This window comes from Halictus rubicundus, chromosome 11 (assembly GCF_050948215.1).
Source record: "Halictus rubicundus isolate RS-2024b chromosome 11, iyHalRubi1_principal, whole genome shotgun sequence".
Taxonomy (NCBI): domain Eukaryota; kingdom Metazoa; phylum Arthropoda; class Insecta; order Hymenoptera; family Halictidae; genus Halictus; species Halictus rubicundus.
This window is the reverse complement of record NC_135159.1, coordinates 2,307,145-2,323,732: the sequence shown is the minus strand read 5'-3', so window position 1 is coordinate 2,323,732 and position 16,588 is coordinate 2,307,145. Positions and strand designations below refer to the sequence as shown.

The following is a 16,588-nucleotide window of genomic DNA, read 5'->3' as shown; positions in this document are numbered from 1 at the left end:
CGAAACTGAAATCTGTCTTCAGTCTCGGTTTGCCGACTGATCAGCGCAACTGCTTCTAATTGATCTTATGCCACAGGGATCATGAGCGAGAGGAGGAAGGGGCAGGTAGATTATCATCTTCTATTCTCATACACTCAACAATGCCGTGTTGGTCAGATCTGTTCTCAGCAGACTTTGATCTTCGACCCTTTCGTTTGAACATTTTTCCAGGGGTCTGAGGTCTGCAGGAACAGGAAAGAAATTGTTAGAAACCATGTCCTGGACCATCCAGCAGAACAATGACACGAGCAAATGGGGAAATTTGGAAATGCTCGGAACGGATCTAAAGTTTTATTAAGCCTACCGAAAAGTACTCGTAGGTTCACTTTTCTCCATTTAAAACTCCATATTGAAAGTCACGGTGCAAAATGGTCACTACATTACTCCACTTTTTTCCATTAGGTACACGCTGTACAGAATGACAATTTTCAGAATCCTGCGACGAGTACTCGATAATAACGCGTAGTCATGAAAATGTACGTAAGAGGCCAAGCGTTGAAAGGAGTAGAGCTGAAAGTATACAGAGAAGGTAACAATCGGCACGGAATAGCAAAGAAAATTAAATGGCACGGTAACAAAATGATTAGCGCAATATGCTTATTAAAGACGGTTGTTGGGATAGGATAGAGCGCTCCGCTAGACCTGATATCACATAGGGGTCCGTGGATGATATGCCACTTATGCAACCGCTCTTGTTGTAGATGCCAGTAGTGGGAGACCGCGATGCAGAAGCACACGAACGCTGGAGCAACCACTTTCGACGAGTTGCAGCCGTGACATCGGTCAAACTAGTTGCTTTCGACACGCTGGTGTCGATTCATCGTTGTTTGTGATTGAAGTTTTACGCTTATACTTTGTTTCTGCCACTTGACACATAAATTGTTCGCCCGAGCCGATCATGCACCGCATTAAGAAAGACGTTGGGTGAGTTTTCATCCGGACACAAACGATCCTGAACTATAAATCTCGGAGTAGAAAAGTGTAACTGGGATTGTAAAAAATTAGGAATTCGTGCAATGCATTTTATGTAAGTGAACTGGTTCGACGATGCATTATTCATGCGTTCGAACGTGAAGGGAATGTTTTTAACACTAGATTTACGCGACACGTAAAAATGACGGATTCTAATATTTTTAATTTACGAATATTGAGATTGTGAAGATGCATCCGTGAGGAATTATTAAACAAATTGATTTCTTTGGGTATATATTATTTTAAAAAATGGCTACAAATTTTGATAAATATATTCATGTAATTTTTATAAAGTAATGTAAAATAGTAATTTTTAGTGCTCCGTAAACTTAGTTGTTGTGATCAATAGATAACTACTGTGCTTTGCGAGAGGCGCGCTCTAGATTCACGTCACCTAAAAAAGGAATAACGAACGACGGTTCGAGAGAAAGTAGGATGCAATTTTGCAACCCTGCACCAGCGACTGCAAACTGGACAAAGGAGTGAACGTCCCCGTGCTGCTGTTGATACATCCTTTCACAAACAGTGAAAGTGCATCGAACGAGCACGTGCGCTCCTAAACAATCGGAGCACACTGCAGTTGGTTCTTACCCTTCGGGCCACTTGATAATTGTTAGTAGACTGCGGATCTGTGTGCAAAATAAAAATGGTCTTCATCAATTGCAACTAGAGAAGTCAGTTCTTTCTTCAATAATTCCTGCGAGTTGAAAATAACGTACAATAGACCTCCCTAAATTCTTTTAATTTGCCTACTACTTTGAATGACATCCACACATTTTTGTCGTAAATGCATAATAATCCGCAGTCTCATTATTACATTCCGAAGAAATTTACATTTTCCAAGTTGTAACAATCGTGTTGACGCTCTAAAATTCTTTTAATTCTTCTTCTGTTTCTCACAACGCCCATTTCCGTCATACACATAATTGCTCCCTTAACACTCCTATCACCTTTAGCTTAACCCCGCATTATCCTTAGATCGGTTGCATGCTAAATAGATACAGTCTTTCGAGGCGCTTCTTGATATTGTCCTTTACGGAATGTTATATAATACCGATGCCATTACCACGCTCTAATCTGCGGAATATTCCATCTGCTCATGTAAAAGACAATGTAACTGAAAATCATGCGCACCGATGCATACGAGACTACGAAATGCAAACGAGTAAAATTATAGGAAAGATGTTGATTAGGAACGAGTTCAATTTTCCGAGTTGTGGAGTTCCAAGAGAATGATAGGCAATTAGAACGAACCGTTTGATTATTGTCTGGTTAAGTTGCTTAGAAAGAATAGGAAGCCGGTTATTCTCAAGAGTCTCAATTAATTTGTTAGCGAGGCCTGCAGTCGAACAGCCCTGTTTCGATTCTAATGTAGGACATTATCGAGTTGAGTAACGATTTGATAATGCCTGATTAACGCAGATGAATCATTACAACTCGTCATCTTCGCAGACAAGAAATCAAGAATGTCATGATTTTTTCCAGAAGCGAAGTAAGAGTAAGTTAGATAGTAACATGCTAAGTCATTATCTGCTGAATAATCCGAAGTATGTCTACAAAAATGGAACCGATTTTCTCGTTTACCGTTGCGCTTTCCCACCGCTATCAGTTAACGAATATTCTCAAATTATGAGGGGCATGAACGTTCATTTGTAAAATGCTATAAACGATAATGGCGATGTTTTACCGAGTGATATGTAGCTGCAAGCGGAACGTTTACCAACGGAATGCGTCACTCCCGCAAGGGGAAATTACGTAGCCTGAATTGTGAATCCTGTTTTCACTTCATCGAATTCAAAGACGGAAAATTATTGAAAACGTTTATCTAACCTATTGCGAGACTGAGCCTGCTAAATATTTGTTTCAGGGACACCAAGTCTACCGTCGAATTCACCATCAATGGAACCCCTTACACCGGTACGTGTCTTATACCGTCGTAGAAACAGGCAGAAACAATTACGTAAAACTTCGTTGCAGTTGATCAGAACATACAGCCCGGAACATCCTTGAACGTGTTTATCAGGGACCATGCGAAGCTGCGGGGCACCAAGGCCATGTGCCACGAGGGTGGCTGCGGTGCTTGCATCGTATCCGCGACAGTGAAGGGTGCGACGATGTCTGTAAATTCCTGTTTGGTACCAGTCCTGATTTGTCAAGGGTGGGTGGAGCCTTCTTCTTCTTCGCTTTGCTAATTTCTTACGAGATAACACGTTTCTTGTCGTTACAGCTGGGCCATCAAAACGATCGAAGGGCTAGGCAACCAAAGGGAAGGGTACCACGTGTTACAGGCAGCCCTGGCTCAGAAAAATGGCTCCCAGTGCGGCTACTGTTCTCCAGGCATGGTGATGAACATGTACAGGTACGCTGTTTTCCACCCTCCTCCTTCCACATACATATCGCCATAGTATTTCATTAGAACGAATCAATTCGTATCGACTCGATCTGTGCAGTCTTCATCAGGACAAGAAATTGACCATGAAAGAGATAGAGAACTCGTTCGGCAGTAATATATGCCGATGCACCGGCTACAGACCAATTCTGGACACGTTCAAGAGCTTCGCTTCCGACGCCCCCAAAGAGCTCGTCAAAGAGATACACGACATCGAAGTGAGTCGAACTAATCGAAAGAATACTACACAATCGTCCGATCTACTCTCGACTTTCTTCTCGACAGGAGTTGTACAAGATCAAGTTATGCAAGAGAACCGGCGAACCATGCCTAAACGGTCACAACGGGTGCGCTACAGGCGATCTAAATACAGACACCAAGATCGACATCAAATTAGATGGAGCAGAGTTCCGCAAAGTTCTCACGGTGGACAGCTTATTCGACGTGTTCCAGAACAGACCCAATGCTAGTTATGTTCTTCACGGTGGTAACACCGCTCACGGTAAACCGATCGTCCTTGAGAATGATTTGTATGCGTTAACACACGCGTCTTGCTGATCGCAATGCCTATCCACAGGTGTGTACCGCTTAAAGACACCCGACATGTGCATCGACATCAACAATATTCCCGATCTGCGTCGAATAACCAAGGACAACGATTCTTTGACCATCGGCGGCAACGTCTCCCTCACGGTGGCCATGGAAACCTTCAATAAACACTCGAAAGAACCGAAATTCGAATACTTGCGACACTTGGCCAGTCATATTGACCTCATCGCGAGCGTGCCCGTCCGAAATGTATGTACCGCGAGACTCTTGGATGTAATCGGTGCGACAACGAACTACCTACATTGCCGATTGATTGCAGATCGGTTCTCTAGCCGGGAACTTGATGATCAAGCACCAGCATCGCGAATTTCCCTCCGACCTCTTCTTAATGCTGGAAACAGCTGGTGCTGAAATACACGTTCGTGAGTAGACCCGTTTCATTTCTATTTTAACCCAGTCAGCCAAACTTGCTTCGAGCAAATCTTGATCCATGTTTGTAATCGTACTTTGCGAGCAAAAGCTGGTCCTTTTTGGTGTCGAAAGCATGCATGCAAAATGCCCTACCAAATGAAGAGCAAATTGAGACTAAACCTTGGCCTCCTTATAGAGTAAATATCGGGCAAAATTGGAGGAAATCTTTCTGTAGGAGGGAAAGCGGAATTCGAAATTGAATAATTTTAAGTTGTATTTATTTTTTAAGACTGAACTATTTACAGATCTTAAAATTATAGTGTTTTCCCCCTACAGCAACATTTCCTCTGATTTTGCCCGATATTTACTCTTAGTGCGACCGACCTGCCCTCTATAACGAAGCCAAGATTTGCTCTCAATTTGCTTTCCATTTGGCATGGAATTTTGGCTGCAAACTTTGCACTCAAATACCGCGCCTAATGCGGAAATAGATGGGTCGGAATTTGTAGACAAATTTTGGTGGCAAATTCAAAACAAATCAAGAGCAAATTGTTTACTGGGAATCGCCGTTTTCCATCGATTGCTCTTCTGTGTGTACAGTGGACGCCAGTGACAAGAAGAGCATGAATTGCCTGGACTTCCTCGATTACGATATGAAGCACAAACTTATATACAGCATAGTGTTGCCGGCGCTCGGCAGCGAGTACTCGTACAGGACTTTCAAGGTATACTTTACGCGTGAAGAAATAATTAACTGTAATTATATTATGGTATAACATACAATGGATAACACGTAGAATGATTGAGCAGATTATGCCGAGGGCTCAGAATGCCCATGCCCACGTGAACGCCGGTTTCCTGCTGAAATTGGACGGGACTGGGAATGTCCTGGAGAAACCGAACATTATATTCGGTGGTATACACAAAGATTTCGTGAGTGGGATTCTTTCCAGTGTTGTAAATCCGGACGTCTACCTTCAGGAACTTTGATATCGTTTAATTTCAGCTCCACGCGACGAAAACTGAGAATTTCTTGGTTGGCAAGTCCGTCTTCAACAAGGACGTCGTCAAACAGGCCTTGCAAACTTTGGACAGCGAACTGAATCCGGATCATGTGTTGCCCGATTATTCTCCAGAATTTAGGAAGACCCTTGCCGAAGGCCTCTTCTATAAGGTACTTTTCTAGCTCTTCTACGGATCGTATCCGAGGTACAAAGCAATTTTTTAAACGTTTAATTTTTCTAGTTCGTCGTCAATTTAAAACCGGAGAATGTGGACCCAAAGATACGTAGCGGAGGGACTCTCTTGGAGCGTGAATTGTCTTCGGGAAGACAAGAGTACGACACAGACAAGAATCTGTGGCCTTTGAATCAACCGATGCCGAAGATTGAATCCGTGCATCAAACTTCCGGCGAAGCGCAGTATGTCAACGACCTGCCGCCCCTTCACGATGAAGTTTTCTGCGCGTTTGTTTCCACCACCGTGCCCAACGGGAAAGTCGCAAGCATCGACGCATCCGAGGCGCTGGTACGTGATTTCGATCGGACTCGTTCACAATCGGTCTGCCGTTTTTCGACGATGGTATCGCTAAATTTTGACGAACTATTACAGAAAATGAAAGGAGTCGTAGCATTCTTCTCAGCCAAGGATATCCCTGGCAAGAACATCTTCATTAATGGGGCTACTCAGGAGATGATGTTGCCCTTCGACGAAGTGGTAAACGCAGTTCGACATTCACAGTTCACTCGACGACAACAGTCGCTGTGGCGTGTCCATCATACTCAAAATGTTCGTTGCACTTTGTAGTTGTTCGTCGACGATAAAATCGAATTCAATGGTCAGCCGATTGGCGTGATCGTCGCTACTAGTCATGCGATCGCCAACGAGGCAGTTGAGAAGGTGAAGGTTTCCTATGCCGACGTAAAGGAAGACAAGGGGGTGTTCACCATAGAACAAGTGATCGCTTCGAACGATGAAAGCAGACTGTACCGGTCGGGGCATTATGTTGCCAAAACTAAAGGTGATTCGCGTCTAGTTCGGTAAAAATGTTGCGCATCGCATAGAACAATGTATTTAATCGAAACATCAATATACAGGAAATGACACGAAACACGTGGTAAAGGGCGTGTTTCGTTGCGGCAGTCAGTATCACTACACCATGGAACCGCAATCTTGCGTTTGCGTTCCGATCGAGGATGGTTTGGACGTTTATCCATCGTCCCAGCATATGGATATGATTCAAGTGGGCATAGCTCTGCTTCTGAATATACCAAACAACAGGTAAAACGTTCGCGGAGGCCGGGATAAAATATTTCAGTCGCCTAAACGCTCCTACCCCGATTAACCGAGGCTTTGAATCGCAGTATAAACATCCAAGTGAGGCGATTGGGTGGTGGCTATGGTGCGAAGATATCTCGAGCCGGCCAGATAGCCTGTGCGTGCGCGTTAGTCAGTTACAAACTGAATCGGCCGGCTCGTTTTATAATGACGATAGAAAGCAACATGCAGACGATAGGCAAGCGATTCGACACCCGTCAGGACTACGAGGTTGGCGTGGACGACAACGGACGCATACAGTACTTGAATGCAAAGGTCTGGGGCAACGCTGGCTGCAATTTCAACGAGGCTCACGAGTACTTCACGCTGGAGCACATGAAGAAGTAAGCGTTGCAACCGATTCTACGAGCATCACTTAACTAGGTACAATAGTTTATTTTCCCCGTGGAACTTTGCAGCTGCTACGACGCCAGCACCTGGACCTGCGACGGTTACGAAGCAAAGACCGATCTACCAAACAACACCTACTGCCGAGCACCGAGTATAGCAATCGCTTGTTTCTCCGGTTTATTCTGTTTCTCGGTTGTTACCCTTCCAATTTGTCTACAGGTTCCACGGAAGGATTAGGTATGATAGAAATCTTGATGGAGCACATTGCAAGGGTTGTTCAGAAAGATCCTGTGGAGGTGAGGATGGTGAACATGAACTCGGAGTACAAGGACACGTTGAAGAGTTTGATGGACGAGATACGCAAGAACGCGGACTATGAAATGAGGAAGAGAGCCGTGGAAACGTTCAACAATGTGAGACGCAATTGTATTCGTGTTATAAACCGATTGTTGAACGTCTTGTTGACGACTGTTTAGGAAAATCGATGGAAAAAAAAGGGATTGGCCTTGGTACCGATGATGTACCCTCTCACTGTCTGGGGACAGTTCAACGCACACGTCGCCATTTATGCTCGCGACGGTACCGTTTCCGTTACACACGGTGGCATCGAGTGTGGTCAGGGCATTAATACGAAGGTGGCTCAAATAGCGGCGCATACCTTGGGAATCGATTTGTCGCTGGTGACTGTCAAGCCGAGCAACAATTTAACAGCTCCGAACAATTTCGTCACCGGCGGCAGTATTACCAGCGAAAGCTGCGCATATGTAAGTCGTGCTAACCGAGTTCGAACTATCGCAACACCGTTTAACATCGTTTGTGTATTTTTAGGCGACGCTGATGTCTTGCCAAGAACTCATGAAACGGCTGGAACCCATCAGACAGGAACTGAAGAATCCCACTTGGCAGGAATTGGTGTTCCAAGCGCACATGCAGAACGTTGATCTATGCGCGCGTTACTTGTACGCATGAAACAATATATTAGCATAGTTTACGAGTATTTCTCTTCACCCAGCATGCAACGATTTACGTCATGATCTTCAGGTATACTACAAACGACGAGATAAAGTCTTATGAAATACATGGCGTCACGATAGCGGAAGTCGAAGTCGATATGCTAACCGGACAACACATCGTAAACAGGGTGGATATAATGGAGGATGTTGGTGTTAGCATGAATCCGGAAATAGACGTAGGCCAGATAGAAGGTGCCTTCGTTATGGGACTCGGATTCTGGACCTCGGAAGAGTTAATTTACAATCCCAAAAATGGCGCGTTAACGAATTACAGGACTTGGGTTTGTATTTATACTTGGGCAGTGTGTGACTATTCTTTGCAGGGATCATTTTACGCATGATATTTCGTTTGCGTAGAATTACAAACCGCCTGGAGCGAAAGACATACCCGTTGATTTTCGTGTTTATTTCCGTCGAAATGCATCTAATCCATTGAGCGTTCTTCGGTCGAAAGGTAGTATTAATTACGAGGCAATTACATCGAGATTATGCATTTCACTAATACCATAAATATTATAGCAACTGGAGAACCACCTCTCGTTATGAGTGTTGCAGTTCCAATAGCAATTCGTAATGCATTGGATTCGGCAAGAAAAGACGCTGGAAATAACGACGCGTGGTACCGGTTGGGTGAGTTCATGTTATTTTACTCTCGAGTTTTGTTGTCTTGCAGGTTTGTCCACTTTACGATTGCCATCGTCTATTTTTGCAGATGGTCCTGTAACCACGGAGAAGATTCTGTTGAACAGTTTAACTAAGAAGGAGCAAATGGTGCTTTAAACAGAAAAAAGTTGAGTTTTTCGTAAATAAAGTATGATATTGTTGTTTGATATTCGTATCCTGAAATCATAATCCTATCATCCTCCGCCTCTCCAATAATAAACTGCTGCTACTTACGAGTTCATTTTTTAATCACTTTTGCCAATCTTCGTAAAAATATCTTATTAGGATTCGATTAGTAAAGATTAGTTAAGATTGACAAGTTTGTTTCGAAATGTTCAAAATTATTATAGTATCCCGCCCGATTCAACTAACAATAAATTACCCATGGTCCTTTGTAACATGTACAATACCCGAACCCGATATAACGGGCCACGTTCAAACTCAGAAGTTGAGGAAACATACATATAATTCTATGTAATCACTAAAATGATTTTCAATGGTTTACAGTTATGAGAAAAAATATTATTGTCATCATATTTGCCGAAGTTATCATGGTCGATGAAATTTAATTTCGTATATTTCACGATTCAAATGTGCCACGTATTTACACATTCCTGAATCGGAGTTGCGCGGTAGGCGATTTTACGTTCGGTGCGCAGGATTCCCAAATGGGAGAACAGTTCGCGCGTAGCAGTGGTTGAGTGAGGATTGTAAAATTCTTCTCCCGTCAGTGTTAACGATTAATGTCGTTTTTAGTGATTGAACCTGTGTGAAACGTCAAGAATCGACCTCGACACGAAGCAGCACGGCTCCACGACACACGGAAACAAGCTGGGTGCATGTTGTGGCCATGGAAATCATCAAAAATCAATGTCGGTGAGTGACGCTCTCCGAACTTGTCAGCGCACACTTATTTACCCGATTCGATCGCAATGTTCGCGACCGTCCTATACCTCTTCCGCAAACTTAAATGGCGTTTTGTCTTCAAATTTCGCGATACCCATGCTTTGAACAATGTATCTCCTCGAACAAGTACGATCTTTCGTTATTTCTGGTACGCGTTCGAAATGGCACACGGTGACCATCTTGTCCCGCCGAGCATTTGGCGGTTGAAACTTTTGAACCATGTAAATTTGATTGAAATTCCGCTATAAAAGTATAAACTGAAGCCATTATCCGATTCGTTAGCAGGCCCGGAATTCTCATTTTTATCGAGAGTACGCGAGGTACGCTTTCTAAAAATAGTAAAACGACGATCAATTTTGTTAACCTTTAACGCATTATTCTAATCTGATCGTTCTAATAAAACAGAATGATACAATCCTGTAGTACCGGCTCTAATTGTGTCTGACGCAAACGTGTCCGCTGAACTGCAGCTTGCATTATGCTTTGGAACGTTACAAAATCGGTGTAGAGGACTGTGTAAATACTCTTCTCATTAGAACACAGAAATCAGGGGTGCTCGTAACGGCGGCAAATTCAAATGCGTAAAAGTTGTTCGAGCGCGCGCATGTACCGACCGGTACAGTTACCGACTGTACCGACCGGTGCACTTACCGACTGTACCGAGAGTTTCATTTACCAACCGAAAGCGAGAGCAATAATTTGCGAAGAGTAACGCATGTGTTGGTTGCGAGATGGCGCGGTCGGTACTTCGTAAATATGGCAACTCGGCCACTTGGCCACTTTTACCTTGTTTTACCTTCGAACGTGAAATGCTGGTTGCAAAGTAGGTTATGTCCGACGAAGAATGTCTCGTGACCGTCCGATTATTAGCGAGGACACGAGGGAGACGCGATGCGACGAGTTTCATAAAAACTGGCGTTTCCTTTATCGTTGGGAACGGATCGTCCGGTCGGTGCTCGTGACGTTCGCGCGTTTGACGTCACGGCGAGTCTACACGATAATCAAGTGAAATAGATCGCATTAATTCGCGGCAATAAAATTAATTTCGCCCGTGGATGTACGCGCGCGTCGAAATTAACGACAGCGGCGGCGGTGGCGGCGTCGGTGGTTTTAATACCCGCGTGACGTCGGAATTCCACCAGTTTCGCTTCGTTGGGAACTCGTTCGAACCGGAACGCGACCGATAAGCGTATCATAATTTTTTCTTCCGTCTGCCTGTTGTGTCCACGAGGCAAGCGAACGGCGTTTCTCGTTACGACTCGAAGTCGAGGCGTCAACATTTTTCTCTCGAGAATAAACGCGTTTGCGAGCTCGTGTTCGATCGTTAAAAAACCCAACCCACATACAGTCGTCGGCGAACGAGCGTGCCGAGCGCGCATGCGACGCGCCAGAAAATATGGTCAAGGAATGGGACACGGCAGATTTTTCTTGGCAGAAAACGTTTCGAGGTTCCGGAACGGTGTTGGCCCGTGAGTGGTGAAACGCGTGCGCACCGCGCGTTCCGCAGGGACCCGATCAAAGATCATCGCTCTTGATTCGACCGAACGAAACGACATTTCCCCGTTTCCCGAAAAATAGGAAAAATCCTTGCAGCCGAAACGGTGTCCGAGATGCGATCCATTTGCCGTAGAGAGGGGGTAGGGGACGGTGGGAGGGACAAGCGGGAGAGGTATTCGAACAGAGAGAACGAACCAGAGAAATCGTAACCCGTATTCGAGATCTCGTATACGGGTCAGGGACGTACCGCGGTGCATAATTCCGCTGGCATTTTCTGTCGGGCAAGCGACTGACTGGCGGCGACGACTATGGCCGCCAGTCGAGATTCCGCGGAACTGAACGTTCCCGAGAACATCCCGGAGTTATTAAGAAATAACCGAGAATCGTCGGGATCGTGTGCGATCTTTTTCCACCGGAAGGCATTCGAGGTTTTTGACATTTCCCTCGAGTGTGCGCGCGTGGTAGATGGGCGGGGCGGGGCGGGTGACGATCCAGGCGTGGGAGTAGCCTCGGCGATCCTGGACAGAGCGCGCATAAACACGGAACGCACGGAACAGAACAGAACGGAACGGGACGGCAAGAGAGGGAGAGGAGAGAGAGAGAGGCCTAGAATCGTTCTTGCGGTTCTATGTTTGAAGCTCGGTCGAATACGTGAATGAAATTGTCGGATAATTTTCGTGCGACGATCGGGATAAACGCGTTAGGGTGTGGGATGAATGGGAAATGTGAGAAATCCTGAGCGAAACGAAGAGGACACAAGGGTGGGAAACGGGGGTAGTGTGTTAGAGGGTTGGGCGAGAGAGGGGAAGAGAGCCGAGGCCGCGGCCGAGCGGGGCGCGTGGCGCGTGGCACGTGCGCGTGCGCTCCGACTCGGAATGCTTGGAATAGTTTAGGCTCGACGGCACGACAGTCGAACGGAGACCCCAGTACCGTACGGACCGTGCAGTGGTTCGCACCGAATTCGTGCGCACGAAGGACCCTTTGGTGGTCTCACGCGCACTCTATCCGTGTCTCTTTTCTCTCTTTATCTCTCTCTCTCTCTCCCCCTCCTCCCTTTCTATCTCTTCCCTCGACTCTGTCTCTTCTTCTTATTCGCACAACCCATCGAAGCGATCAGGCACACGTACATCCTCGAGACGCACCGAAAAGGAGAAGAGACCGAGCCCACGAGACACCAGGTACACTGCTGGCCCAGCTTCTCTCGGCCCCGTACAACGGGGTCTGCATCGTTACACCGTTCGGTGTAGGTCGTGTGTATTTACACGAGACGACAGGATGCACGCGCGACCGCCGACCACACGATGACTCGCGTCGTTTGTCGGTGGTGATTCATCGAGACTTATTGTCGCTCGCGGGGACACCACCGGTCACACCGATAACCGGGGGGTCTCGGTTGGTCTTGACGTCACGAGTCACGCTTACGATAAAATACTATGTAGTCATAGGCGGGTATCTCGATAAAGCATTCCCATTGCCAGTTTCTCACCGGTCGACTCATCGGCTCGGGGACACCTCGGTGCTCCGAGCGAGAACTCCTTATCATAATTCGAAAGGTTGGAAAAGGTTCGAGAGATCGAGACATCGCGCGCTCCGATAAATCAGTATTCGATCTGACCTTGTGTGAGTCTAGATGCGATCGCTTTGAACCGTTTTGTTTCGCCTCTGATCGAGCGCGCGCTCCGGTTAAATATTTATGAGCGGAAAGATCAGTCGGCGAGACAGGGCTGTTCGACGCGACCCCTCGACTCGAACGTCCTCGACTCGGAATCGAGAGTCCACGGTGCGCACTCGTACGAAAAGTTTGCCGATCGAGAGAGGGAGAGAGAGAGAGAGAGAGAAAGAGAGCGATATCTTCGGCAAAATGGAACGATCACACTCGTCTCTCGGTTCTCGGCTAATTCCGAGACGGGAAGAAAGAAAGGAAGGAAGGAAGCGACCAGACGCATATCTGGATGATGCGCGCACAGAGAGAAGAGAAACGAGAGAGCGCGCGCATAGGATCGTGGTCGCGGAACGCGTCCTCGCCGCTTCTAAAGATACCCAACATACCCGTACCGTAGGGACGCGATAAACCGAGTGTGCCTGGGGGTATAGGTGTTCCACCGATGTAACTGGGGGCGGAGGGAGGGGGTGGCAGCAGGAGGTGGAGGAGGAGGAGGAAAGGAGGGTGTTGGGAAAACGGTCGTGGAGCAAGAGGGTGGCAGGGGTAGAGGCGAATTTCCAACGTCGCGTCGGTCGGCGTAGCGCAGTGCATGCGCGGCGCCTCGCGAGGAAACAGTAAGAGAGGATCAAATCCTGTCGACGGTTTTCTTCCCTCTCTCCCTCTGTATCCGTCTCTCTTTCGATTTCTCTCTATTTCTCTTGCACCTACCCGAAGCGCGCGCGGCGTCTCCTCTCCTCTCCTCTCCTCTCGTAAGTTGCACCGTCGTTCTCGAGCCCTCGAAACCGAGTCCTATTTCCTCCGAGCCGCTCTTCTTCTCTTATCCTTTTTCGATCCTCCCCCACCTCTGAAGAAGGAGTAAGAGGAGAAGGAGGTGTTCCCCTTCTTTCCTCACCCCACCCGTGGTTTCGTCGTCGTCGTTGCCCCTCCCCTTCTCCGGCCGCCCCTCCCCCTACCCGACCGTCAGTGTTTTACACACATAATACTACCGTCGGTTACACTGGCTGGTCGGGAACTCTGGTCGGGTGTCGAACGAAAGCTCTCCGTGTTCCGGGGGCCGCGTGTATTTTCGTGCGGTGCGGGCCTCTCTCCCTCGGGTTCTTTTCGTTGGTTCGTTGGTGCGTTGGTTCGACGGTCGGTTCGATTCGGTTTTCGGTTGCGGTTCGACGTCGACGGAAGAAGACGTTCGTCGCGCGGTATATCTGGCGCGCGCGGGGTGATCCGAAACCTGGAAACGAAACGAAGAAGGGAGAGGGGGGGTTGTGCGTCGCTCCGTTATCTCCGTCGATCTGGCTGGCTGGTTGGTTGATTTTTCGATCCTCTCTCCCTCGTCTCTCTCTCTCTCTCTCTCTCTCTCTCTCTCTCTCTTTCTTTCTCTTTCTCTTGTTAGTCTCGCGTGTTCGATCCCGAGGCGAGAGCGCGTTGTCCTCGTCTCGGTAACGGAGCGGGACGAATAGACACACGGAGCATCGCGACGGGCACATCACCGAGATCGTGTTGAGAGCGAGAAGATCGACCACGTACGCGCCCGTACGTTCTCGTTCGCCTTTCTTTTCCTTCTGTCCTCTTGTTTCTCTCCTTTCTTTTTCGGCAGTCCTGTTCTCGCGGCCGTGTCGAAGCAGCAGCGGCGACAAGCGGCAACTGCCGGCAACACACTGAGCGAGAGAACAGCCGGGCGGTTGGCTGGTCGTTCGTTCGTTCGTTCGTACGTACGTTCGTACGTTCGTTCGTTCGTTTGTTCGTTCGTTCATTAGTTCGTACGTTACGTTATGTTACGTTTCGTTCCGTTCCGTTCCATTCCGTTCCGTTGATTGGTTCGGTTGGTTCCCTGTCCTCGTTGGTGCGCGTCCGTGACACGGTGTATATTTCTCTGTCCAGGGAATCGAGCGAGTCTCTCTCTCTCTCTTTCTCACTGGTGTCCCGCTCCTCTTTCTCACCCTCTCTCGCTCTTCTCGTAGATCTCCCTCTATCTCCCTCTCTCTGTTTCTGTCTGTATCTCGCACGATCTCCGTCTCTCCCTCTCTAGTTCTCGCTCTACCCCGTGTTTCTCCAACGTACGTACGGCTCGCGTTCGTTCGTGGTTGCGAGTACGAGTGCCACCGAAACCGCGGATAAATGTGTCGGTCACGGTACAAGACGTGAAGCGGGGGCATACCACGGCAAGTGAGTATATTTTTAGTGGCAAGCGCGAATCGCTAACCAGAGTGGTATAAACGGCGCGCAGTGGCCTGATGAAGCGGCGTATGTGACATCAAATTTCTCTCTCTTGCCACCGGGAAACGACACCGAGACATCTTGCTGACCATCCGCGGTGAGTAGATCGTCCCACAACAGCACCTGCTCTCTCTAACCTTCCGTCGATTGATTCGCCATTCCGTTCCTCACACGCACACGCAAACACGTACACATGTCCTCTCTCTTTCTCTCCCACCCCCCGCGGCCTCTCCGATCTTGCCCAAGTCTCCCTCTCCCCACGTAACCACCCATCTCTCTTTCTCTCTCTCTCTCTCTCTCTGTCGCTTTACATATACACGCGTGAGAATCTTCGATTTCCACTTGCCGAAAAGTCTGTGTCGCCTCCCTCGCCCCCGAAGAGTCGAGTGTCGCAACGTATTCTAGGACGCGGCAGACGCTCGAGTCTCTTTCAGAAAGAACACCGGACTCCGATTTAGGGGGATCAGAATCGTTCGGAGTACACGCCTAGAGAAGCGTCTCTCTTACTCTCGCTCTCCGACCAACGAGAGAGTACCTCTCTCTCTCTCTCTCTCTCTCTCTCTCTCTCTCTCTCTCTCTCTGTCGGTGAGCTGAAAAGAGCAAAAGTGTCTAGTATCTATATATGTAATGGTCGCGCGAGGGGCTGGTTTTGGTCGCGACTCGGTATCGGCGGTACGCGACACGTGTCGTCTGGTGCCGATCGAGCCCTCGCCTCCTCGGATCGCCATTTCCCCGGGTTAGCACGAGAAGAGGGCGGCGAGTGTGTGTGCTCGTCCACGCGGCTCTGCGCTCATCGCATCTCTCTGTCTGTTGGCCCTCCTGGCCCTCTCCTCGAGCTCGGTCCCTCGCCCCGGAGCGGAGGCACACGATATCCCGAGAGACATTACGAAAATTATATAACCGTGGTCGGCACGGGCGCTCACGGGCGTTCGGCCGCGCGATCTCCCGTCCTTCGGGCTTGTTCCTCTCCTCTTCCTGTGTTCCTCTTCTCTTCCTCGACCTGGCCACCACCATCGCCGGCCACACTGCGCGCCTCCCCTGCGCCGCTCCTCTCGCGGCCCCCTTCTACCCCGCCCACCCTAGATTGTACCACTTCTGTTTCGCGGTTGAACATTATTTCGGGAGTGCCAGCCAGCCTGCCAGCCTGCTAGCCTGCCAGCCTGCCAGATCCCGACACACCGAGACCGACGAAGACGGCGGAGAACCAGCCCGAACCAGCCCGACAAAGACACGCTCTGTCTCCTTGTACACCCTCTCCGTTCCTCCTCCACCACGTATGCTCTTCTCTTTCTCCTCGTCCTCGTCATCCTCGCAACCCTCCCCTTCTCTCGCTCCACTCACCTCGTGTGTCCCGGGATCGAGCAGGCGCATTATCGCACCGGCCCGCGCGCAGCTTTTCCGTACCGAACGCGCGCGTCTTCTCTTTCTCTTATAGCTCCCCCACTATCTCTCTCTCTCCCCCCTCCTCTCTCTCTCTCTCCCTCTATCATATATATATATACATATATTTATATATACGCGCGCGCGCGCGTGTGTATATTCTCTTCTCACCCACCCTCTACCTCTTTCCCTCTTTTATTCGTTCCCTCGTTTCGCGTACCCTTGGAG

The 16,588-nt window shown here is 48.3% G+C and overlaps 2 protein-coding genes across 12 annotated transcripts in view; both read left to right on the top strand.

Moving 5' to 3' along the window:
* Positions 1 to 772: 772 nt before the first annotated feature.
* On the top strand, positions 773 to 8,870 carry LOC143358591 (uncharacterized). Its single transcript, XM_076795822.1, has 24 exons — positions 773 to 963; positions 2,879 to 2,928; positions 2,989 to 3,169; positions 3,239 to 3,370; positions 3,462 to 3,618; positions 3,686 to 3,902; positions 3,978 to 4,198; positions 4,269 to 4,371; positions 4,961 to 5,085; positions 5,171 to 5,293; positions 5,367 to 5,534; positions 5,606 to 5,887; positions 5,972 to 6,076; positions 6,167 to 6,380; positions 6,457 to 6,640; positions 6,724 to 7,020; positions 7,096 to 7,178; positions 7,247 to 7,440; positions 7,504 to 7,791; positions 7,856 to 7,986; positions 8,069 to 8,321; positions 8,398 to 8,494; positions 8,560 to 8,670; positions 8,753 to 8,870. Exons 1-24 carry the CDS (start codon positions 938 to 940, stop codon positions 8,818 to 8,820), a joined length of 3,810 nt encoding a protein of 1,269 aa, XP_076651937.1. The 5' UTR covers positions 773 to 937; the 3' UTR covers positions 8,821 to 8,870.
* Positions 8,871 to 9,390: 520 nt separating this feature from the next.
* Pmca (plasma membrane calcium-transporting ATPase 3) overlaps positions 9,391 to 16,588 on the top strand; it is a 101,828-nt gene continuing 94,630 nt past the window's right edge. For 3 of the 11 annotated variants that reach the window (XM_076795819.1, XM_076795817.1, XM_076795816.1), the window contains exons 1-2: positions 13,931 to 14,066; positions 14,793 to 15,077. The gene's annotated coding sequence lies outside the window, so the exon portion shown is untranslated. Of the gene's footprint in view, positions 9,580 to 13,927; positions 14,067 to 14,121; positions 15,078 to 16,588 lie in introns of those variants that run through there. The other 8 variants (XM_076795815.1, XM_076795814.1, XM_076795821.1 and 5 more) reach the window with 6 other exon arrangements.